Source organism: Pyrus communis, chromosome 5 (genome assembly GCF_041283825.1).
Source record: "Pyrus communis isolate YQ-2024b chromosome 5, ASM4128382v1, whole genome shotgun sequence".
In the NCBI taxonomy this organism is placed as follows: Eukaryota; Viridiplantae; Streptophyta; class Magnoliopsida; order Rosales; family Rosaceae; genus Pyrus; species Pyrus communis.
This window is the reverse complement of record NC_142569.1, coordinates 1,846,779-1,870,346: the sequence shown is the minus strand read 5'-3', so window position 1 is coordinate 1,870,346 and position 23,568 is coordinate 1,846,779. Positions and strand designations below refer to the sequence as shown.

Sequence of the window (23,568 nt, the reverse complement as noted above, 5' to 3'; positions counted from 1 at the left end):
AAAGAGATTGAAGTAAAACAAATTTAAACCACATTTATTTTCTAAATCGTAAATCCATAGTCCACACTTCAATCATGGTCATATGCATTTACCATACCACATGATTATATTACAACTAAGAAATTAATATGATATTGATCCTATTCATTAGTATAACTATAAAAACTCAAAGTCATATAATTTGACACGCCCCGATCCCAATGTCCTCAGGACATTGAGATGGTCACGTGCTGGCCGACACTCGAGGATGACGAAAGTCATTTATTGAAAACATGAGAACTAAAATATGAATAAGATAAGAGAAATTTAAATATAATTAATATGCAAAGAGGAACATGTTCAGAGCATACAACTAACTAGAACGCTAAAAAGAATAATATAAAATTGAATGAAACAAAGGATGGGTCCTACACCAGGGGGACTCAAAGATGCCAATGCGGAAGTGCCTTGACGCTGGGATTGTATGCCCCGATTCTAAGTCTTGAAGATGGTGCAAAACAAACATGAGTGGACCAAGTTGATATATATATATATATATATATATATATATATATATAATAAAACAGTTATCAACATACTAACCTCCAAGGTTTTATGAAAACTAATAGCATAATAATATGTGATAGGTTTTCTGAAAACGCTAGCATGCCATAAAACACCTCATAAAACATATCTCGTATATAGTGTGCTAGCTAGTGGTACCATAATCGCCTGAAGGTAGAACATAGAACTCTTCCTTCAGAACATTTCCTTCACAAATGTCAATCGCCCGCAGGCTCCTACAACACCCACCGGAAGGCATATATAAGTATCATCGCACGAAAGCTCTTACAGCACCCACCCGAAGGCATATATATAGTGACCACTAGATACGCACAAAACCATTGAACATAATCTTTCCAAATATAGGTACATATATCTCAAAAGCAACTTCATAGTATAAAGTCATCAATCAGATATTCTACAAGAACATGGGTTTGATAGAAAATATGGTATTCCAAAATAAGCTCAGTATAACATGATAATCAATTTCTCATAAACGTTCAACAAAACGTAATCATTAAATCATGTTTTTCATATATGCATTTCTACTATTAAAACATGCATTTTAGAAGGGGTCCACTCACAGATACTTCACCGCCGAAGAGCCGTGCAAACTAGCGAAGACAGAAACGCCACAATAAATGCACCTAAGCACATAAAAGGTCCAATTAATAAAACTATATTATAACAATTGAATTTGAGAAAACGGACGTCAGAAATGGATTCAGGACATCGAATTACCCTAACAAGGGTCCCGGCTAAATTTCGAAAAAGTCAATAAAAAGAATATTTCAGAAAATATTTCCTAACGGAATATTCCCCATAAAAAGGGTTTGGGCCAGTTAGGGTTTAGGGTTTGAAACGTTAAAGGGTTTAGTGGGCCGAAGGCCCTAGGTTAAAAGGGTTTGGGTTAGGCTTTTAAAAGGGTTGGGCTTTAAGGGGTTAATGGGTTAAGGGTTTCAAATTTAAAAACAAGTTTTAGGGCTAGATTAGTGACGGGCGTGGGCCTAGGTGCACGGCCTAAATGCCTAGTTAGACTAGGGTTTTGGGTTTGGGTTTAAGGGGGTCACGGGCCAGACGTGGCTGCAAAGCTATCGGAAAACTGCTTGCAAACTTCAGGTTTCGCCGAAAAACTGGGGAGTGTCCTTCCCTGAGGGTTCTCTGTCACAAACGTCCCCAAAACATACATATTTCTTTAAAACAACCAAGACAAAGGGAAGAGTTAAGGTTCAGAGGGAAACTGAGCCTTATCTAGTAAAAAAATGGGACGTCTCCGACGAATGAGCGTGTTAAGCAACCTGTGGTCTCCGCACTTCACAGAGACGGGGAGAGAGAGAGTACAATAAGTGAAGGTGATCGTGGTGGTGTTGGGGTCCTTTTGGGTGTGCGAGTGGGGTATGTGTGTGTGGGGGTGCATCGGAGAGGAACGGAGAAAGTTGTCGAGAAAGAGAGATAAGGGAGAGTGAGGGTGATCGTGGTGGTGTTGGGGGTCCTTTTAGTTCTCATGTTTTCAATAAATGGCTTTCGTCACCCTTGAGTGTCGGCCAACACGTGACCATCTCGATGTCCTGGGGACATCGGGATCGGGGCGTGTCATAATTCCTCTCGTTTAAATCCAACATGTCATCATAAAATGTAACTTTCAGGGTAAAATAAGTAATAAAATATGTGCTTATTAGCCCCCTTCAGGATTTAGAATCGAGGCATACGATCCTTGCGTCATGGCACCTTCACATCGGTATCTTCGAGTCTTCTTGGTTAGTTGTATGCTCTGAACTCGTTCTTGCAATTGCATACTTCATTATATTCAAATTTACATATTTTATTTACGTTCGTTCTATCGTTATAACTTGTATGCATGTTTAAAATGGCTTCATCATCCTCGAGTGTCAGCCAGCGCATACATATCCTAATATAGGGGGATATCAAGATCGGAGCGTGTCATATCATCCAAGACAATTCAACAAGACTTGAGTGGATCCCAGAATGCTGACTAGAAATGTGGTTTTCGCCTTCCAAATACCGATTGACGAAAAGTAGCACATATTGGGTAAAATTCAAGGAAGCAGGACAACCGTCAACACTATCATTAATGTACATAAAAAAACGAGTGTGATCAAGTTCATTTTGAGATAAGGGAGGGTAGGATTGTTTGGTAGTCTGATGACTTGGGCCTCTGATCGTCTAATTCTCTATTGCCCTTGCTATTGTTGTGAACAATATTTGACTACTTAAACATAAGTAAGAACTCTTACTCAATTTTTTTTAAATTATTCGTTGTCAATTTATAGAACTTCGTGTTTATAATCAGAACCGCTCGTATTATAAATCAACATATAAAGATCGTCTCTGCGAAAAGTCAATTAAAACTAAGGTCGTTTAGTCATCAAACAATTTAAAAACAAATGAATGGTATTGATAAAAACATTATGAACCGTATATGTGTTTGCTACAACAGATTGAATAAATGATCTTAGTTTTAATTTATTTTTTACAGAGATGATCTTTACATTATGATTCATAGTATGAATGGTTATGATCATAAGCACAAAGCTTCATGATTAAAACACTAAGAATTTTGACTAGGAGTTCTTACTTATCTTTGAGTAGCCAAATATTATTCATCACCCTCGGATGTCGTTCAACACATACCTATCTTAATATATAAGAATATAAGGATCGGAACGTGTCACATCATCCAAGACAATTCAACAAGACTTGAGTGGATCCCAGAATGCTGACTAGAAATGTGGTTTTCGTCTTCCAAATATCGATTGACGAAAAGTAGCACATATTGGGTAAAATTCAAAGAAGCAGGACAACTGTCAACACTATCATTAATGTACACAGAAAAACGAGTGCGGTCAAGTTTGTTTTGAGATAAGGGAGGGTAGGATTCTTTGGTAGTCTGATGGCTTGGGCCTCTGATCGTCTAATTCCCTATTGCCCTCGCTATTGTTGTGGACAATACTTGGCTACTTAAAGATAAGTAAGAACTCTTACTCAAATTTTTTTTAAAATTATTCGTTGTCAATTTATAGAACTTCGTGTTTATAATTAGAACCGTTCATATTATAAATCACCATATAAAGATCGTCTCTGCAAAAAAATCAATTAAAACTAAGGTTGTTTAGTCATCAAATAATTTAAAAACAAATGAACGGTATTGATAAAAGCATTATGAATCGTATATGTATTTGCTACAATAGATTGATTAAACGATCTAGTTTGAATTTATTTTTTGCAGAGATGATCTTTACAGTGTGATTCATAGTATGAACGGTTCTGATCATAAGCACAAAGTTTCGTGATTAAAACATTAAGAATTTTGAGTAGGAGTTCCTATTTATCTTTGAGTAGCCAAGTATTATTCATCACTCTCGAATGTCGATCAACACATACCTATCTTAATATATGAGGATATAAGGATCAGGGCGTATCACATCATCCAAGACAATTCAACAAGACTTGAGTGGACCCCAGAATGCTGACTAGAAATGTGGTTTTCGTCTTCCAAATACCGATTGACGAAAAAGTAACACATATTGGGTAGAAGTCAAAGAAGCAGGACAACTGTCAACACTATCATTAATGTACACAGGAAAACGAGTGTGGTCAAGTTCGTTTTGAGATAAGGGAGGGTAGGATTCTTTGGTAGTCCGATGGCTTGGGACTCTGATCGTCTAATTCTCTATTGTCGCTGTTGCTATGAACAATACTTGACTACTTAAAGATAAGTAGGAATTTCTACTCAAAATTTCTTAAAATTGTTCATTGTCAATTTATAGAACTTCATGTTTATAATCAAAACCGTTCATATTATAAATCACCATATAAAGATTGTCTCTGCGAAAAATCAATTAAAACTAAGGTCGTTTAGTTATCAAACAATTTAAAAACAAATGAACGGTGTTGGTAAAAGCATTATGAACCGTATATGTATTTGCTACAATAGATTGATTAAACGATCTTAGTTTTAATTTATTTTTTGCAGAGATGATTTTTACAGTGTGATTCATAGTATGAACGATTCTCATCATAAGCACAAAACTTCATGATTAAAACACTAAGAATTTTAAGTAGGAGTTCCTACTCATCTTTGAGTAGCCAAATATTATTCATCATCCTCAAATGTCGGTCAACACATACCTACCTTAATATATGGAGATATTGGAATCCAAGCGTGTTATATCATCCAAGACAATTCAACAAGACTTGAGTGTATCACAGGATGCTGACTAGAAATGTGGTTTTCGTCTTCCCAATACCGATTGACGAAAAGTAGCACATATTGGGTAAAATTCAAAGAAGTAGGGCAGCTGTCAACACTATCATTAATGTACACAGAATAACAAGTGCGGTCAAGTTCGTTTTGAGATAAGTAGGGTAGGATTCTTTGGTAGTCTGATGGCTTGGGCCTCTGATCGTCTAATTCTCTATTGCCCTCGCTGTTGCTGTGATTGTGCCAAGGGTTTGATACATGCATCTGCCAAGAAAATGTTACTGAAAGCTTTGCTTGTTGTGTCCCTCCTCTTCCCATTTTGCACATCCATTGACAACATAGAAATGGACCAACATGTAAAGGATGGTGATCTTCTGGTGTCCAAAGAAAACATCTTCGCATTAGGGTTCTTCAGCCCCAGAAACACCAGCTCCAGGTATGTCGGAATTTGGTATGTTCAAACAGATCAAAAGGTAGTGGTTTGGGTAGCAAACAGAAACGACCCCATCAATGATACCTCCGGTGTCCTTACTATAGACAGGTATGGGAGACTGCTTCTTTATTCTAACAATATGCAGAACATTCCTGTGTGGTCTACAAATGTGACGGTTCAAACTGCGAGCACTAGTTGCTGGGCTCAGCTTTTAGATTCTGGAAATTTAGTTCTTTTCCGGGATAATAAAAGCAAAAATTTTATGTGGCAGAGTTTTGATTATCCTACAGATACTCTCCTTCCGGGTATGAAACTAGGCGTGAATTGGAAATTGGGGATAGAATGGAGCTTAACATCTTGGAAGTCACAAGATGACCCTGGAACTGGGGAATACACCACTAGGCTCTATTCCAATCAGACTGCCACCCCCGAGTTTTTTACTTTTTATAGAGGTTTGACTCGGCATTGGCGATCTGATCCAGCGAACACGCGTAGTATTGTCAATAATCAGGGCGAAATGTATAGCTTTGTTCAAAAAGATAGCACTCCAACAAGGGCGGTGTTGAAGGATTCTGGGTCGCTGCAAATCCTCAGGTGGAACAATGCAGATAGAGAATGGAAGGAACTATGGTCTGCGCCAAAATATCAGTGTGACCAGTATGAAGAGTGCGGTGCCAACAGCAAATGTAGTCCTGACAATATCAATTCGTTTGAGTGTGAGTGCCTGCCTGGGTATGAACCGAAGTCTGTCAATGATTGGAAGATGAGAGATGGTATGGACGGGTGTGTGAGTAAACGAGTTGCAGTATCAAAGTGTAGGAACGGAGAAGGTTTCATGAAAGTGGCACGAGTTAAAGATCCAGACACAACGAAAGCAGCACGGCTGGAAAAAGGTATTAGTGTCAAAGAGTGTGAGCAGGTGTGTTTAAGCGATTGTTCTTGCACCGCATATATGGTCATAGAATCTGAAGGGCGCAGTGATTGCTTGACATGGTACGGTGAGTTGCTGGACATTTTAGTGTACACACAGGCAGGGCGAGATCTACATGTACGTGTGGACAAAATCGAATTAGGTACCACTTCTTGCCATGGAAAAGTTGCATTATAAATTTTTGGAATTTGCGGAACTTACTGTACTACCGGTTTTGTTATGTTTTTAATCCTTTATCCCACTCTTATGTGTAGCTGAAAATTCCAGAAACTCGAAAGGTTTTCATAAAAGGAGGGGTATGCTGGCTATTCTGATGTTGTCTGTTCTTCTAGCATTGGTACTGATCATTGCGTTGGCCTGTTGGAGGATTAAGAAAAAGAGGAAGACGAAAGGTAAAAAGTAGTCAGCAATTTTGAATTCTCGAACAGTTTCATCAAATAAAAGCACTCCACTTGTAATGCTTGTGCAGTTTGTAAATCACATCGAAGCACTGCAATTAGATAGAATCCATATGCGCGAGCTCGATGTAAAACTTATATTTCTATATCGTTTGTCAATGAAAGTAGAACAGTGAGAAGAAAATGCAAACAATGATTTCTTTTATTGTTAGCAGTTGAGACTGAAGAAACTAGGAGACATCCCGAATTGCAATTTTTCCATCTGAGAACGATAATTGCAGCTACGAACAACTTCTCTCCCGTCCAAAAACTTGGTCAAGGTGGTTTTGGTACTGTTTATAAGGTTAGTCCCACTTTCGAAGAGTTACAAATTTCATGATTAAAGAATAATCACAACATAATGGCTTGATAAAATAAGTGATGATTATGTGGAAGCTTAATGATAAAACTGAATAAAAACTTCAGGGCGTGTTACGAAATAATCAGAATATTGCTGTGAAAAGATTATCCAGAACTTCAGGACAAGGAGTTGAAGAATTCAAAAATGAAGTTGCACTGATAGCGAGACTTCAACACAGGAATCTTGTGAAACTTTTAGGCTGTTGCATAAAGGGAGAAGAAAGGATGTTAGTCCTGGAATACTTGCTGAACAAAAGCTTGGACTACTTTCTTTTCGGTATGTCTATAGAGGAAAGATTCATTTGTTCACGCCATTTCTCAAACTATGAAGCATATCTTAGTCGAATATGTCACATTTATCTGCACAATTAAAGCCAAATATCTTGATGCAGATCACACAAAAAAGTCCTTGCTGGATTGGCAAAAGCGATTCGAAATCATCAATGGGGTTGCTCGTGGGGTTTTGTATCTTCACCAGGACTCAAGACTTAGGATTATTCACAGGGATCTAAAAACCAGCAATGTCCTTCTAGACGCTGAGATGAACCCAAAAATCTCAGATTTTGGCATGGCAAGAATCTTCCATGGGGACCAACTCCAGTTTACGACCAACAAAGTTGTTGGAACATAGTAAGAATCGCTATAGACTCACCTTCCATTAGCTCTTTCATCTCTTACTATTCTTTGGCTGTAACGTTTTATTTTCTTCATATGCATAATACAGTGGCTATATGTCACCAGAGTATGTAGTGTTTGGGAGATTTTCAACCAAATCGGATGTTTTTAGTTTTGGGGTCATATTATTGGAGATTGTAAGCGGCAAGAAAAACAACAGTTTCTATCAAGAGGATCATTTCGTAAACTTAATAGGACATGTGAGTAACGCAAAATTTGCAAACAACCAACCCTTTTTTTGTACTCATCCCTTACGTGTTTAAAATTAACTATCAACTACAGGTTTGGCAGTTGTGGAGTGAAGACAGAGCCTTAGAAATCGTGGATTTGTCGCTGGAGTCATACACGCCCGACGAAGCCATGAGATGCATTCAAGTCGGGCTCTTGTGTGTCGAAGAAGAGTCGAAGAACAGACCATCCATGTCAGCTGTTGTTTTTATGTTGAGCGGTGAAGCATCTGCTCCATCTCCTCAGCAGCCTGCATTTGCCTTGAGAAGAAATTCATGCGGCGATGCTACAGTTCCATCAGTTTCCAAAGGATCGTGTTCTATCAACGACGTGACAATAACTAAATTCGAAGGTCGATAACTAAATTCTGTTGCCGTCTCTGATAAAACATGGTCCTTCGGGAACTGAATCATATAGGTTAAAATGAGACTTCAGATATATAAGCTATTTCATACATTTTCAAATACCTCTTGGATGTAACTAATAATACAACTCTTTCCAACTGTTTGTCTCCTAATCAAAACATTTTTAATATTAATTAAAAACTTAATCCGAAACTAAAATCAGTTAATATACTAATTAAAATCACACCTATCGGAGAACTTGTGTTCCCGATGTGGGACAATTGAGGCATTAAACTCCAACAGATTATTCTTTGACGATACTGATTTGACTGTCAACATCCAAAGTCTCCTTGGTTTGAATCGTGCTTGCCAGGTGCCGGGTAAACGCTTCAAACAAGCAGCAGAAATTCCAACAAAAACATAAACATCAGCGACAATTCTTTAGACAAATTATAAAAGAGACGGGCCAAAGTCTCACTTCTAATAACATCGATATTGTTTTTAATTTAGTTACCATCCACATAGTCCGATATGTGTGAAGTTTTATTACAAAATGTCACAGTATTGGTTGGAATCAAACCAACACGTGAATGTACTGGCCTGCTCGTTGGCTCTGATATCATGTCAAATTATCATAGAGATGAGCCAAAGTCTTACTTCCAACAATATCGATATTGTCCCCAACTTGTTAATTACCATCAGCACAGTCAGCCTAGTGTGAGATTTTATCCCAAAAAAAACTTCAGTATTAATTGGGATTCTTCAGGCCCAACAACTCCATTAATTCCAGGTACGTCGGAATCTGGTATGCAAACAAACCTGAAAAAAACAGTTGTTTGAGTGGCGTGGCAGATAGAGACAACCCCATGAGAGATTTTTCAGTGTGACTGGTACACGAAGTGGTACATCACGTGTTATTATACAAATAGTAGGATATATATGCTAAAAAGTTAATAACTTAAAAAATAAAATTTCTCACCACTTCTATTAAAACATATGGTATACCACTTATATTCACGTCACAACTACAAATTTCTCCCCATCAACGATAGTTCTGGAGTTGTAGAAATTCTGCTGCTGGGAACATTTCCATTTGGTCCACGAAAGTGTCTGTCCATGTCCAAACCAGAAGCACTTCTGTAGCTCAGCTTATAGATTCTGGAAATTTTGTAGTACGACTTTAGTGGCCATTGATAGAGGACTAATTTCTAATTTATTTGGATTGAATTCAAAATTTCAACGGTGTAAAAATAGGCTATATTCAACACGGCACGTCATGAATTCGAATTTTTGACCTGGTGAAATTTAAAAAAGGTAAAATTTAGTAAAGGACAAAATGGGTTGTGTACCACATGCTGGTATTATTATGATTTCTCCAAGTCATTAATTAATTAATCATACATGGTTTTGAAGTAAACTGCCAAATTTCCTTCTGAATTTTCACTTAGTTTTCGATTTCTCTCGTACCTTTAGTTTTTCATAAATTCCATCTAAATTAACGTTAACTCTTATCACGTGCATACCACGTGACTCTCCTTTAAGAGTAGAAGCGTCACTCTGTTGATCAAAAGCATTCATCCATTCACCGTTCAATTTCCTCTTCTCAATATCATTTGTATTAAACAAACATTTCCAAACCTAAACAACATTACAAGAAGCAAATCTAGAGAATGGGGATCATCTAAGAAACCCCAGCAGCACATCATATGTACAATTACAATTTTACACCTGGGCAATGAAATCTTGATCACATAATTTACACCTTCCACAGCTGAAAACACAGCAATTACAAGGTTGAGCAGGAATCTAAAGCAGTTCTACTTCCCGATGGCGACCACAGCAATCCTGAATGTAACATGTTTTCCTTCCCGATGGCAAGGCATAACAATCCTTCCAGCGGAAGATATCACATGGAAAGTCCGACTTCCAATCATAGCTATGGCCACTTTCTGGAATGGCAAATGCTCGGCTTATTTAACTCGTGGATACTCACATGAATCTTTACTTTTCTATAAGTTGCAGGGGTCAGGGGATTTGATCGAGACAATAGGTGGCGGTTGTAGCTCAAAGAACGATTTTGCACCTTCTCCAAGGCTACCTATGCATATCGTATCACCCCGACCATGCCAGGTGCCATCTTGGACATTGTTCATCTCCAACGTTCTGGATTCCTGCTCATATTGTAAAAATACCATCCATAAGTTTCAAAAAATCAGATAAACAATCAAAATTAGCTCCTGTCTTCATTTACTTTTGACAATCATATCATAAGCATAGGTTCTCGAAGGATTATCCCTGACATAATGCACAGCACGGGCAGATGAGATGGTAGATGCAATCATCCAAGGAACTATCACTACCCTGAAAATAACAGGCATTGCCCGCAAAAATGTTAGGGTAATTTGTGTATAACCACGAAAACGATTAGAAGGCATGGATTAGAATAACCATAGATTCATGAAACAATTCATTACAATTGCAATGATCGATCATATAGCCGTAACAGCACCCTCTCCACGAGGAGGGAAAAGCAAACCATCTACCCTAGCACACCCACAGTATCCGAATTTTTCTACCTAGTGTTGCTTTTCTTCCTTGAGTAACCAATTTAAGTTATTAGACTTGAACTGACACGTCCCGACCCCGATATTCCCCGAATACCAGGATAGGCACGTGCTGGCAGACACCCGAGGGTGACGAAAGCCATTTATTGAGTACAAATGCTGAAAACAAGGGGTAAATAAGGCTTATAAATATAAAAGAATAATTAATATTCAAATAAGGACCGTGTTCAGAGCACACCTCTAATCTAGAACACTAAAAGAAAATAATATAAAATTGAATGAAACAAAGGAGTGGGTCCTACATCGAGAGGACTCGAAGATGCCAATGCGGAAGTGCCTGGACGTCGGGATTGTATGCCTCGATTCTAAGTCCTGAAGGGGGCGCAAAACAAACATGAGTAGACCAAGTTGATATATATATATATATATATATATATATATATATATATATATATATATATATAATAAAACAGTTATCAACGTACTAACCCCCAGATTTTATGAAAACACAAATATAATAATAAACATAGGTTTTCCGAAACCTAACATGTCGTACAATGTCTCAAATCATAATTTGCATAAATAATAAACACTAGTGAATGTCCGATAACTCTTCAGGCCCCATGCCGGCTTCCCGTCTCTGAGCAGACAGTCAAAGGAAAATACACTTCAGGCCCCATGCCGGCTCCCCGTCCCTGAGCAGAGAGTCAGAGGAAAACACACTCCAGACCCTATGCCAACACCAAACCATCGCCCGGGTTAGACCGGATCTATCCCTACGTCCCGTAGCGGAAAGGACCACTAGGTAAGTACAAAACCAGTGAACATACATATATTGAAAATCAACTTCATAGTATAAAGTCATGCATCATCTATACTATAAAGAGGTGTTCTAAACATGTTCTAAATATCATATCGTCATCCATCAGATATTCTATAAGAACATGGGTTATAGGAAAAATAGTAATAATTCAAACTAGCCTCAGTAAGCATGTTATCTCGTAAAACGTTCATAAAACATAATCATCAAATCATGCTTTTCATGTATGCATTTATACTATCAAAACATGCATTTTTAGAAGGGGTCCACTCACAGTACTTCGCCGTCGAAAAGCCATGCCATCTAGCGAAGAAAGAAACGCCACAGATAATCGCCCCTAAGCACATAAATGATACATTTAGTCAAACTCTACTCAAACGACTGAATTTTGGAAAATGGACATCGGAAACGGGTTCAGGACGTCGAAATTAGCCTAGGAGGGGTCCCGCACGAAAACCCAAAAATTCAACGGTCAAAGTCAAAGTCAACGCTGATCGTTGACCGGATCAACGATCAGACCGGGTCCGGGTCAGCAGGTCAAACGGGTCTGGGCTTGGATCCGGATTGAGTTAAAGGGTTTGGACTTGGGTTGGATCCGGGTTTGGGTTAAAGGGTTTGGGTTTAATGGGTTTAGGGTTAACGGGCCGAAGGCCCTAAAGGGAACGGCCCAAATGCCTTTAAATTAACAAAACAAAAATAAATAATAAAAGGGTTGGGTTGGGCTGCCCAGAGTTTTGGGCTTGGCAGGAAAGGCCCAAAGGCCTTGGGTTTGGTGGTTCGCTGGATTCCAAGGAAGGAGAAGGTCGGATTTCGGCCGGAGAATTCCCAAGCTCCGATGGAGCTCAAAACTCAACCAAAACATGTCATTCAATATACCAAATTGAAGCCCCGAAGGTAAGGAATCAAAATATACCCTTGGTTCCCATCATCGTGGCCGGAGTTGGCCGGAAAACAGCCTGGAAGCCACGGGTGTCCGCTGGAAACTGGGTAAGATTCAAATAAGTATAACTTCTTCAATACTCAATGAAATTGGGTGAAACACAAAGGAAAGTTGTAGTACTCAGTGAGACGAAGAGATTGATACCTTGCACGTAGGCCAACTAGCCGTGGTTTGACCGGAAATTGCCTCGAAAGGGGCGCTGCTCGCCGGAAAAGTGGGAAATGTCTCCGAGGTGGTTTCTTCGTGGTTTGACGTCCAAAACACAACCACGGGGTTAGAAAAGAACTATAGGGATGAAAAGAGAAGCATTTGGAGTGTTTTGAGGCTTACCCAAAACGGAAGGACGAGGAACTCGCCGGAGTTTCTCTGTGTTCCACATAGCCGAAGAGGGAGAGAGAGCTAACGTGGTGATGATGGTGATGCTGCTGTTGTTGTGGTGTTTGATGATAAGGGAGATGAAGGTTTGTTGGTGTGTGTGTGTGTGGGTGTGTTCTGCTCGGAGGGAGGGAGAGAGGTCGGGGGAAAGGAGAGAAGAGAGAACCGAGAAAGAAGAAAAAGATGAGAGGCTCGGGGGGATAGAATCAGGGGGTGGGCCCCTTGGGCACACCATTTAAGACTCAAAAACAATTTTAAAAAGGAAAGTATCCCCCAAATTTAGTGAAAATACAAAAATACCTTTTTTCTTTCGTAAATTCCGGGACGGATTGTTACATGAACACTGTTAATTGGAATTACTAACAAATAGTAATGAGGCAAATACTAATATAACAAAGTGAAACACCAATTCAGGTAACAGCATATATTAACGGTTCGTTCTATCGTTATCTTCGAGTCTTCTTGGTGTAGGACATCTAATTTATTTTAAAATATTCATTTCGTACTTTTCTTAATTAGTTGTATGCTTTGAACTCGTTCTTGCAATTAGACACTTCATTATATTCAAATTTACATATTTTATTTACGTTCGTTCTATGTTATAACTTGTATGCATGTTTAAAATGGCTTCATCACCCTTAGATGTCGGCCAACACATATCTATCATAATATGTGGGGATATCGGGGTAATCATCCAAAACAATTCAACAAGACTTGAGTGGATCCCAGAATGCTGACTAGAAATGTGGTTTTCGTGTTCCAAATACCGATTGACGAAAAGTCGCACATGTTGGGTAAAATTCAAAGAAGCAGGAGAGCTGTCAACACTATCATTAATGTACACAGAAAAACAAGTGCGGTCAAGTCCGATGGCTTGGGCCTCTGATCGTCTAATTCTCTATTGCCCTCGCTGGCTGTTGCTGTGATTGTGCCAAGGGTTTGATACATGCATCTGCCAAGAAAATGTTACTGAAAGCTTTGCTTATTGTGTCCCTCCTCTTCCCATTTTGCACATCCATTGACACCATAGAAATGGACCAACATGTAAAGGATGGTGATCTTCTGGTGTCCAAAGAAAACATCTTCGCATTAGGGTTCTTCAGCCCCAGAAACTCCAGCTCCAGGTACGTCGGAATTTGGTATGTTCAAAAAGATCAAAAAGATCAAAAGGCAGTGGTTTGGGTAGCAAACAGAAACGACCCCATCAATGATACCTCCGGTGTCCTTACTATAGACAGGTATGGGAGACTGCTTCTTTATTTTAACAATATGCAGAACATTCCTGTGTGGTCTACAAATGTAACGGTTCAAACTGCGAGCACTAGTTGCAGGGCTCAAATTTTAGATTCTGGAAATTTAGTTCTTTTTCGGGATAATAAAAGCAAAAAATTTATGTGGCAGAGTTTTGATTATCCCACAGATACTCTCCTTCTGGGTATGAAACTAGGCGTGAATTGGAAATTGGGGATAGAATGGGTCTTAACATCTTGGAAGTCACAAGATGACCCTGGAACTGGGGAATACACCGAAAGGCTCTATTCCAATCAGACTGCCACCCTCGAAGTTTTTGTTTTTTATAAAAATTTGACTCCGCTTTGGCGAGCTGGTCCAGTGGACCCGGGGCGATATCATCCATTGGGCGTGGGCACTTATGTCAGTAATCAGGACGAAATGTATTACTTTCTTAAAAACGATAGCACTTCAATAAGGGGGGTGTTGAAGGATTCTGGGTTATTGCAAAGCCTCAGGTGGAACAATGCGGATAGAGAATGGAAGGAACTATGGTCTGCGCCAAAATATCGGTGTGACCAGTATGGAGAGTGCGGTGCCAACAGCAAATGTAGCCCTGACAATATCAATTTGTTTGAGTGTGAGTGTCTGCCAGGGTATGAACCGAAGTCTGTCAATGATTGGAAGATGAGAGATGGTTCGGACGGGTGTGTGAGTAAACGAGTTGCGGTATCAAAGTGTAGGAACGGAGAAGGGTTCATGAAGGTGGCACAAGTTAAAGGTCCAGACACAACGAAAGCAGCACGGCTGGAAAAAGGTATTAGTGTCAAAGAGTGTGAGCAGGTGTGCTTAAGCAATTGTTCTTGCACTGCATATATGGTCATAGAATCTGAGGGGCTCAGTGATTGCTTGACATGGTATGGTGAGTTGCTGGACATTGTAGCGCTCACAGAGGTAGGGCAAGATCTACATGTACGCGTGGACAAAATCGAATTAGGTACCACTTCTTGCCATGGAAAAGTTGCATTATAAATTTTTGGAATTTGTGGAACTTACTGTACTACGGTTTTGTTATTGTTTAATCCTTTATCCCACTCTTATGTGTAGCTGAAAATTCCAGAAACTCGAAAGGTTTTTTTAAAAGGAGAGGTATGCTGGCTATTCTGATGTTGTCTGTTCTTCTAGCATTGGTACTGATCGTTGCGTTGGCCTATTGGAGGATTAAGAAAAAGAGGAATTCAAAAGGTAAGAAGTAGTCAGCGATTTTGAATTCTCGAACAATTTCATCAAATAAAAGCACTCCACTTGTAATGCTTGTGCAGTTTGTAAATCACATCAAAGCACTGCAATTAGATAGAATTCATATGCACGAGCTTGATGTAGAACTTATATTTCTATATCGTTTGTCAATGAAGATAGAACAGTGAGAAGAAAATGCAGACAATGATTTCTTTTATTGTTAGCAGTTGAGCTTGAAGAAACTAGGAGACATCCCGAATTGCAATTTTTCCATCTGAGAACGATAATTGCAGCTACGAACAACTTCTCTCCCGTCCAAAAACTTGGCCAAGGTGGTTTTGGCACTGTTTATAAGGTTAGTCCCACTTTCGAAGAGTTTCAAATTTCATGATTAAAGAATAATCACAACATAATGGCTTGATAAAATAAGTGATGATTATGTGGAAGCTTAATGATAAAACTGAACAAAAACTTCAGGGTGTATTACGAAATAATCAGAATATTGCTGTAAAAAGATTATCCAGAACTTCAGGACAAGGAGTTGAAGAATTCAAAAATGAAGTTGCGCTGATAGCGAGACTTCAACACAGGAATCTCGTGAAACTTTTAGGCTGTTGCATAAAGGGAGAAGAAAGGATGTTAGTCCTGGAATACTTGCCGAACAAAAGCTTGGACTACTTTCTTTTCGGTATGTCTATAGAGGAAAGATTCATTTGTTCACGCCATTTCTCAAACAATGAAGCATATCTTAATCGAATATGTTGCATTTATCTGCACAATTAAAGCCAAATATCTTGATGCAGATCACACAAAAAAGTCCTTGCTGGATTGGCAAAAGCGATTCGAAATCATCAATGGGGTTGCTCGTGGGGTTTTGTATCTTCACCAGGACTCAAGACTCAGGATTATTCACAGGGATCTAAAAACCAGCAATGTCCTTCTAGACGCTGAGATGAACCCTAAAATTTCAGATTTCGGCATGGCAAGAATCTTCCATGGGGACCAACTCCAGGATAGGACCAACAGAGTTGTCGGAACATAGTAAGAATTGCTATAAACTCACCTTCCATTAGCTCTTTCATCTCTTACTATTCTTTGGCTGTAACGTGTTATTTTCTTCATATACATAATACAGTGGCTATATGCCACCGGAGTATGTAGTGTTTGGGAGATTTTCAACCAAATCGGATGTTTTTAGTTTTGGGGTCATATTATTGGAGATTGTAAGCGGCAAGAAAAACAACAGTTTCCATCAAGAGGATAACTTCGTAAACTTAATAGGACATGTGAGTAACACAAATTGTGCAAACAACCAACCCTTTTTCTTTACTCATCCCTTACGTGTTTAAAATGAACTGTCAACTACAGGTTTGGCAGTTGTGGAGTGAAGACAGAGCCTTAGAAATTGTGGATTCGTCACTGGAGTCATACACGCCCGACGAAACCATGAGATGCATTCAAGTCGGGCTCTTGTGTGTCGAAGAAGAGTCGAAGAACAGACCATCCATGTCAGCTGTTGTTTTTATGTTGAGCGGTGAAGCATCTGCTCCATCTCCTCAGCAGCCTGCATTTTCCTTGAGAAAAAATTCATCCGGCGATGCTGCTGTTCCGTCCGTTTCCAAAGGATCGTGTTCTATCAACGACGTGACAATAACTAAATTCGAAGGTCGATAACTAAATTCTGATGTCGTTTGTGATAAAACATGGTCCTTCGGGAACTGAATCGTATACGTTGAAATGAGACTTCAGATATATAGGCTATTTTATACATTTTCAAATGTTATTCATAATATGTTTTTGTATCACATTTTCATACTACCTTAAGTGATATTTGATGTGGACAGTCACATTATTTGAATTAATTAGATTTTTAAATTTAGTTCATTATTTAATAAACTAATAATTAAAAAAAAATAAACTAGTTAATTAAATGATGATTGTAGTATACGAGGAGTCTTTTTCTTTCATTTTCTTGGGTTTTGCAAATTTTTCAAATGATGTGGGTGTTCACATCAGATGCCACCTAAGATGATGGTATAGAAATATGGTATAAAAACATGGTATGAATAACATTATTCATCTAATAATACAACTCTTTCCAACAGTTGTCTTCTAATTAAAACGTTTTTAATATTAATTAAAAACTTAATCCAAAACTAAAATCAGTTAATATACTAATTAAAATCACACCTATCTGAGAACTTGTGTTCCCGATGTGGGACAATTGAGGCATAAAACTCCAACAGATTATTCCCTGATGAAACTGATTTGACTGTCAACATCCAAAGTTTCCTTGGTTTGAGTCGTGCTTGCCAGGTGCCGGGTAAACTCTTCAAACAAGCCGCACAAATTCCAACAGAAAAACATAAACATCAGCCGGGTCAAATTCTCACTTCTAACAACATCGATATTGTTTTTAATTTAGTTACCATAGTCCGACATGTATGAGGTTTTATTACAAAATGTCACAGTATTAGTTGGAATCCACTCAGCACGTGACAATACGGATCTGCTTGCTTACTCTAATACCATGTCAAATTATTATAAAGATGAGACAAAATCTCAGCTCCAACAATACCGATATTGTCCCATCTTATTAATTACTACCTTTTTTTTTTGGGAAACTAGGAACTTCATAAGGCAGAGAAGCCAACAGGTACAAGAATGCCTATCAAAAGGCAAACACCAAGAAAGGCACAAAGAAAACCAAAGCGGTGACAACCCCATCAACGACAGTTCCGGAGTTGTAGAAATTCTGCTGCTGGGAACATTTCGATTTGGTCCACGATGTGTCTGTCCATGTCCAAACCAGAAGCACTTTTGTAGCTTAGCTTTTAGATTCTGGAAATTTTGTAGTAGGACTTTAGTGGCCATTGATAGAGGACTAATTTCTAATTTATTTGGATTGAATTTAGAATTTCAACGGATAAGTCGTATTTCACACGGCATGTTCTGAATTAGATTTTTGGCCTAATGAATCATACAATGATGACTAAGGAGATGTTGAAATGCCTCTGTGAGTCTTCCCAATCACGAAAGTATGGATTACAGTCGCGAAGCCGCCAGTAATCTTTCTTTTTTTATAAATAAAATGTTAAAAAAAAAAAGGGGAGAATTTAGTAAAGGACAAAATAGGTTGTGTACCACATGCTGGTATTATTATGATTTCTCCAAGTCATTAATTAATTAATCATACATGAATTTGGAGTAAACTGTCGATTTCCTCATGAACTTTTACTTAGTTTTCGATTTCCCTCCTACCTTTAGTTTTCTATAGATTTTATCTAAATTAACGTTAACTCTTATCACGTGCACATCACGTGACTCTCCTTTAAGAGCAGAAGCATCACTCCGTTGATAAAGAGCATTCATCCATTCACCATTCAATTTGCTCTTCTCAATATTGCTTGTATTAAACATTTCCAAACCTAAACAGCATTACAAGAAGCAAATCTAGAGAATGGGGATCAATCTAAGAAACCCCAGCAGCACATCATATGTACAATTACAATTTTACACCTGGGCAATGAAATCTTCTTCATCACATAATTTACACCTTCCACAGCTGAAAACACAGCAATTACAAGGTGGAGCAGGAATCTAAAGCAGTTCTACTTCCCGATGGCGACCACAGCAATCCCGAACGTAAAATGTTTTCCTTCCCGATGGCAAGGCATAACAATCCTTCTAGCGGAAGATATCAAATGGAAAGTCCGACTTCCAATCATAGCTATGGCCACTTTCTGGAATGGCAAATGCCCGGCTTATTTAACTCGTGGATATTCACATGAATCTTTACTTTTCTATCAGCTGCAGGGGTCAGGGGATTTGATCGAGACAATAGGCGGCGGTTGTAGCTCAAAGAACGATTTTGCGCCTTCTCCAAGGCTACCTATGCATATCGTATCACCCCGACCATGCCAGGTGCCATCTTGGACATTGTTCATCTCCATTGTTCTGGATTCCTGCTCATATTGTAAGAATAGCATCCATAAGTTTCAAAAAATTAGATAATTAATCAGAATTAAAAGATCAGTCTACTTTTACTTTTGACAATCATATTATAGGCATAGGTTCTCGAAGGATAATCACCTGACATAATGCACAGCACGGGCAGATGAGATGGTAGATGCAATCATCCAAGGAATTATCACTACCCTGAAAATAACAGGCATTGCCCGCAATGATGTTAGGGTAATTTGTGTATAACCACGAAAACGATTAGAAGGCATGGATTAGAATAACCATAGATTCACGAAACAATTCATTACAATTGCAATGATTGATCGTATAGCAGTAACAGCACCCTCTCCACGAGGAGGGAAAAGCAAACCATCTACCCTAGCACACCCACAGTTTCAGTATTTTTCTATACCTAATGTCGCTTTTCTCCATTGAATAACCATTTAAGTTATAAGACTTGAACATTGTTAACTGGAATTAGTAAGAGATAGTTACCAGGAAAATACTAATATAACAAAGAGAAACACCAAGTCAGGTAACAGCATATATTAACGGTTGGTAAGAAACCGAACACCACGATAGACAAAGAGAGAAGGCTTACCCTGATGTTAAATTTCTTCTTTATCTGTGTTCGGAAGTACCCCAAATACGTTCCTAGTGAAATGGTGAAAGCAACTGCCAAATATAGAAAGCAGTGCTTCTTGGTGACAATGAAGGCAATGCCGTTGAGAAGGACAAGAACAACGAGGATCAAATGAAGAGCTCCCTGCAAATTCACATACCGAAATTCAGCATCTACCTAAACCAGCCCTTTTTACCAGAAAACCAAATCTTCAAATCCAAACGAGCTGAAAGCACACAGGTTGTTCAACAGTTACACCTAAAACATCCTCATATTCTCACTTCCACAGCTACCAAAACAATCACAAAAAAGATAGAATCACAAACCTGTAACGAACAAGGACCCAAACCAGCTCGTCTCATGTTCTTCCCAAATCTATAGCACGGGCAACTGCAGCATCAAAATACACGGCAAAAATTAGTCAAAGATTAGTCAAACTAAACAAGCAATTCAAATTTTCAACAAAAAAAGTAAAGGACACATTGACCCAATCAATTTCTTTGACTACTTCTGTATAATTCAATGACAGGCAGAAAATATGTATCTTCAGCAACCAAATACGAAACGAAGATGATTCGAAAAGTATATAGAAACCAAAGCAAAAGAAATCATCTTTACAACAAAGATTAAAACTTTCTCTCGGGAAAAGGAATTTTCCGGGAATCCAAACAGGAAAAGAGGGGGAGAGGGATACGGACCAGAGGGATTCGAGAGCAACACGACGGTCATCGAAGCAATCGAGGACTTCACCTTCCCACATCCTGAAGACGCCACCCAAGTCCCCTGCGTCTCCGTCTTCCTCTCCTCTGGGGAAGCTCTGGAGCTTGGCCGCCAGCTTGCCCTGGGTCTGCAACGCCACCGTCGAGCAGAGCAGGTCGAAATCCACGACCGCCATTCCACTTCCCTCCAAAAGCCTCTCATTTTCTTCCCCTTCCGCCGTTTCCTCCGCCTTCTTCAGCAGCACCGTCTCTTGCTTCTCCAAATCCCCCATTTTCCGAACCCCAAAACCAGAAGCTCAAGCTCTAGGGTCTCCTTCTTCCTCGCTGCTCCTCCGTTTTCTCTCTCTCTCCTCCTCCTCCTCCTTATGCGTCTTCGCTTTTGGGCATTCAATGAACGTGATTCTCAGAAGAAGCAATGAACTGAAATTATTTATTTAAATAGCAAAACAAATAATATTCAAGTTTTCTTTTTGGGGATTATTTATTTATTTATTTATGAGTAATTGGGGAGGTGGGGATGATAGTGACGATTGTCTGTTGGCGAGGCCGGTGGGGATTTTGTTGGCGCGTAAGGTAATAATTAGGCATCAATTTACCAACGGCCCCTCTCACTTATCACATTCTTTCAATTCAGCCCCAAATTTTTAATTCGATTGTGGACACCTGAATCTTTTAAAACATATCAATTTGTCCAAAATCGTCAAATTTGGTCACATATTCTATTATTTATCAATTGAATAAGGATTAAAATAACCTTTAATTTAATGAAAATTTTGGACATGGCTAAGATTGGAGCCAAATGGCATGCTCTAAAATATTTGAAAAAAGACAAAACATATTAAAAGTCTAAAAAGCAAATCAAAATAGATAAAGGCTTTGAGTAAATTCAAAATAAAACGTTTACATCAGAGATCAGAGTGTTAAACAACCATTCTGATTCAAACTCATCTACCTACAAAGGTCACCCTTCTTTGAAACAAAAGACGCCACTTAACATTTGCTAAGCCTATTTTTGTCACAAAATAATTTTTGGTTGCCAAAAACAAATTTTAGCGTTTTCGAGGGCATTTAGAGACAATCTCTAAATTAAGAGGGCATTACTAGAATTTTGTCTAATAATTATTTTCCCTTTTCTTTTAATTTTGATGTGGACCCCGCACCCTTTTGGTTGATGAACGGCCTTTTGCGGTTGTCATGTTAAACAGAGATATTAGGAGGAGATTTAGGAACCACCACTCGCTTAATCCACCTAACTAACGGCCTTCTTTATTCTTTAATTTGTTTCTGTCTGTTTTCTTTTTTCTGTCAAGTTTACTGGTCTTTGTTTGGTAATCCACCCTCATCCCATTTAATATCGCATTTTTTCGCAAACAAACGATGCCATTACGGCAGATAACGCTTTAGTGCAATAGCTAAAAGTAATGAATGTTTATGTGGTCACATCTCGATCTGGGAACTCACTCGAGAACTTCCCAGTGGGTGGCACCCATCATAGGATTGCTCTCGCCCAAACTCCTATAACTTCAGAGTTCCGATAGAATCCGAAGCCTGTGAGTTTCCAAAATGCCTCTTGCTATAAGAGGTGGGCATGTACATATAAGGCATGAATCCTCTCCCCTGGGCGATGTGAGATCTAACAATAATTGTCACATCCCGACCCGAGCTCGACTCTGTCGTAGCACGATATTGTCTGCTTTGAACCCCGACCACACTCTTATGGTTTTGTTTTTGGGAACTCACATCACCCAGGGAAGATGATCCTCGATACCTTATATGTACATGCTCACCTCCTGCAGCACGAGGCCTTTTGGGAATTCACTGGTTTCGGATTCCATCGGAACTCCGAAATTAAGTGAGTTCGGGCGAGAGCAATCTCATGATGGGTGACCCACTAGGAAGTTCTCGTATAAGTTCCCAGAAACAAAACTGTAAGGGCGTGTTCGGGGCTCAAAGCGGACAATATCATGCTACGGCAAAGTCGAGCTCGAGTCGGAATGTGGCAGAATGATATCAGAGCCACTCTGCTGTTCGGTGCAAGTGTGCTGACGAGGATGTTGGGCCCTTAAGGAGGGTGGATTGTAACATCTCACGTCCCCCAATGGAGAAGGGTGATGTTCCTTATATGTATATGCCCACCTCCATATAGTATGAGGCCTTTTGGGAGCTCACTAGCTTCGGGTTCTATCAGAACTTCGAAGTTAAGTGAGTTCGAGGGAGAGCATTCCCAGGATGGGTGACCCACTAAGAAGTTCTCGTGTGAGTTCCCATAAACAAAACAGTGAGGGCATGGTCGGAGCCCAAAACGGACAATATTGTGCTACAACAGAGTCGAGATTGAGATGTGACATATGTACTATGGTGCGGTTCTATCCTCACCAATCTCTTTAGACACTTTTCCTCTCCAACCAATTGGAACAAATGATTAGCACCAAAATGTAACACTCGAAAAACTATGAATTAGATTGATTAAGAGATAGTTGATTCGAACAGACAACTCATTTCCCTTTCTTCTTCCTCTTGACTTTGTCCCCGCATCTCATATTACACGAAAAATCTACCGTACTCCAGATTATTGCCCATGTATACAGCGACAATATTGATATCCAAGATTCCAATTATTTTGAGGTTATTTTACGATAATATTGTTATGATGGTCTAAAATACGTATTAATTGATCAACAGAAAGAGAAAATCATGCGACGCCAAACGACAGCGGCCGAATAAAATTGGGTTGCCGTTTAATTAGGTAGACATTATTTAAAAAACAAAGGGATGAGGCTAAATTATGGTTCAAGATATTAGGTTAAGTCATTAGTGGGGATAATATTCTAAGATTAACGAATCAATCTTACTCTATCAAAAAGAAAATTATAAAATTAATATAGATAGAAACGATGGATAAAAAATAAGTCGAATGAGCGAT

At 39.0% G+C, this 23,568-nt stretch overlaps 3 protein-coding genes and 1 long non-coding RNA gene across 13 annotated transcripts; 2 read left to right on the top strand and 2 right to left on the bottom strand.

Annotated features, from left to right (window-relative positions):
• Nucleotides 1–4,817: 4,817 nt before the first annotated feature.
• On the top strand, nt 4,818–8,331 carry LOC137726608 (G-type lectin S-receptor-like serine/threonine-protein kinase At1g11410). Of its 4 annotated transcripts, none has more exons than XM_068465545.2 (7): nt 4,818–6,271; nt 6,384–6,521; nt 6,743–6,870; nt 6,993–7,203; nt 7,319–7,556; nt 7,651–7,801; nt 7,884–8,331. In XM_068465545.2, exons 1-7 carry the CDS (start codon nt 4,951–4,953, stop codon nt 8,187–8,189), a joined length of 2,493 nt encoding a protein of 830 aa, XP_068321646.2. In that variant the 5' UTR covers nt 4,818–4,950; the 3' UTR covers nt 8,190–8,331. The 4 variants fall into 4 exon arrangements, with proteins under 4 accessions (XP_068321646.2, XP_088549817.1, XP_088549819.1 ...); XM_088693691.1 differs by having other exon boundaries at nt 6,740–6,870; XM_088693693.1 differs by lacking the exon at nt 7,651–7,801.
• A 1,402-nt stretch (nt 8,332–9,733) lies between these two features.
• On the bottom strand, nt 9,734–21,196 carry LOC137725135 (protein PLANT CADMIUM RESISTANCE 10). Of its 3 annotated transcripts, none has more exons than XM_088693699.1 (5): nt 20,625–21,130; nt 20,253–20,316; nt 19,906–20,070; nt 10,425–10,534; nt 9,734–10,344 (listed from the first exon to the last, which is right to left on the bottom strand). In XM_088693699.1, the coding sequence occupies exons 1-4, from the start codon at nt 20,915–20,917 to the stop codon at nt 10,463–10,465; spliced, it is 594 nt and encodes a 197-aa protein (XP_088549825.1). In that variant the 5' UTR covers nt 20,918–21,130; the 3' UTR covers nt 9,734–10,344; nt 10,425–10,462. The 3 variants fall into 3 exon arrangements, with proteins under 3 accessions (XP_088549825.1, XP_088549824.1, XP_068319825.2); XM_068463724.2 differs by lacking the exons at nt 9,734–10,344; nt 10,425–10,534 and adding exons at nt 18,729–19,306; nt 19,434–19,499 and having other exon boundaries at nt 20,625–21,196; XM_088693698.1 differs by having other exon boundaries at nt 9,734–10,534.
• Nucleotides 10,541–13,064, bottom strand: LOC148696539 (uncharacterized). Its single transcript, XR_015962230.1, has 4 exons — nt 12,642–13,064; nt 12,471–12,540; nt 11,832–11,894; nt 10,541–11,109 (listed from the first exon to the last, which is right to left on the bottom strand). It is a non-coding gene; the product is annotated as an uncharacterized LOC148696539 (long non-coding RNA).
• On the top strand, nt 13,700–17,225 carry LOC137725133 (G-type lectin S-receptor-like serine/threonine-protein kinase RKS1). Of its 5 annotated transcripts, none has more exons than XM_088693695.1 (7): nt 13,700–15,099; nt 15,210–15,347; nt 15,566–15,696; nt 15,819–16,029; nt 16,145–16,382; nt 16,540–16,627; nt 16,710–17,225. In XM_088693695.1, the coding sequence occupies exons 1-7, from the start codon at nt 13,836–13,838 to the stop codon at nt 17,013–17,015; spliced, it is 2,376 nt and encodes a 791-aa protein (XP_088549821.1). In that variant the 5' UTR covers nt 13,700–13,835; the 3' UTR covers nt 17,016–17,225. The 5 variants fall into 5 exon arrangements, with proteins under 5 accessions (XP_088549821.1, XP_088549822.1, XP_088549820.1 ...); XM_088693694.1 differs by having other exon boundaries at nt 13,701–15,099; nt 16,477–16,627; XM_068463722.2 differs by having other exon boundaries at nt 13,702–15,099; nt 15,569–15,696; nt 16,477–16,627.
• Nucleotides 21,197–23,568: the final 2,372 nt, after the last annotated feature.

Excerpts from the sequence above, each read along its gene's own strand:
- LOC137725135 (XM_068463724.2), bottom strand. The coding sequence starts at position 20,917 with ATGGGGGATTTGGAGAAGCAAGAGACGGTGCTGCTGAAGAAGGCGGAG. Across the intron at positions 19,500-19,905 it reads AGAAGAAATTTAACATCAGG|GGTAGTGATAATTCCTTGGA; the intron begins GTAAGCCTTCTC and ends TGTTATTTTCAG. Across the intron at positions 19,307-19,433 it reads CGTGCTGTGCATTATGTCAG|GAATCCAGAACAATGGAGAT; the intron begins GTGATTATCCTT and ends CAATATGAGCAG.
- LOC137725133 (XM_088693694.1), top strand. The coding sequence starts at position 13,836 with ATGTTACTGAAAGCTTTGCTTATTGTGTCCCTCCTCTTCCCATTTTGC. Across the intron at positions 15,100-15,209 it reads CGTGGACAAAATCGAATTAG|CTGAAAATTCCAGAAACTCG; the intron begins GTACCACTTCTT and ends TCTTATGTGTAG. Across the intron at positions 16,030-16,144 it reads CTTGGACTACTTTCTTTTCG|ATCACACAAAAAAGTCCTTG; the intron begins GTATGTCTATAG and ends ATCTTGATGCAG.
- LOC137726608 (XM_088693691.1), top strand. The coding sequence starts at position 4,951 with ATGGCTTGGGCCTCTGATCGTCTAATTCTCTATTGCCCTCGCTGTTGC. Across the intron at positions 6,871-6,992 it reads GTTTTGGTACTGTTTATAAG|GGCGTGTTACGAAATAATCA; the intron begins GTTAGTCCCACT and ends TAAAAACTTCAG. Across the intron at positions 7,802-7,883 it reads TCGTAAACTTAATAGGACAT|GTTTGGCAGTTGTGGAGTGA; the intron begins GTGAGTAACGCA and ends TATCAACTACAG.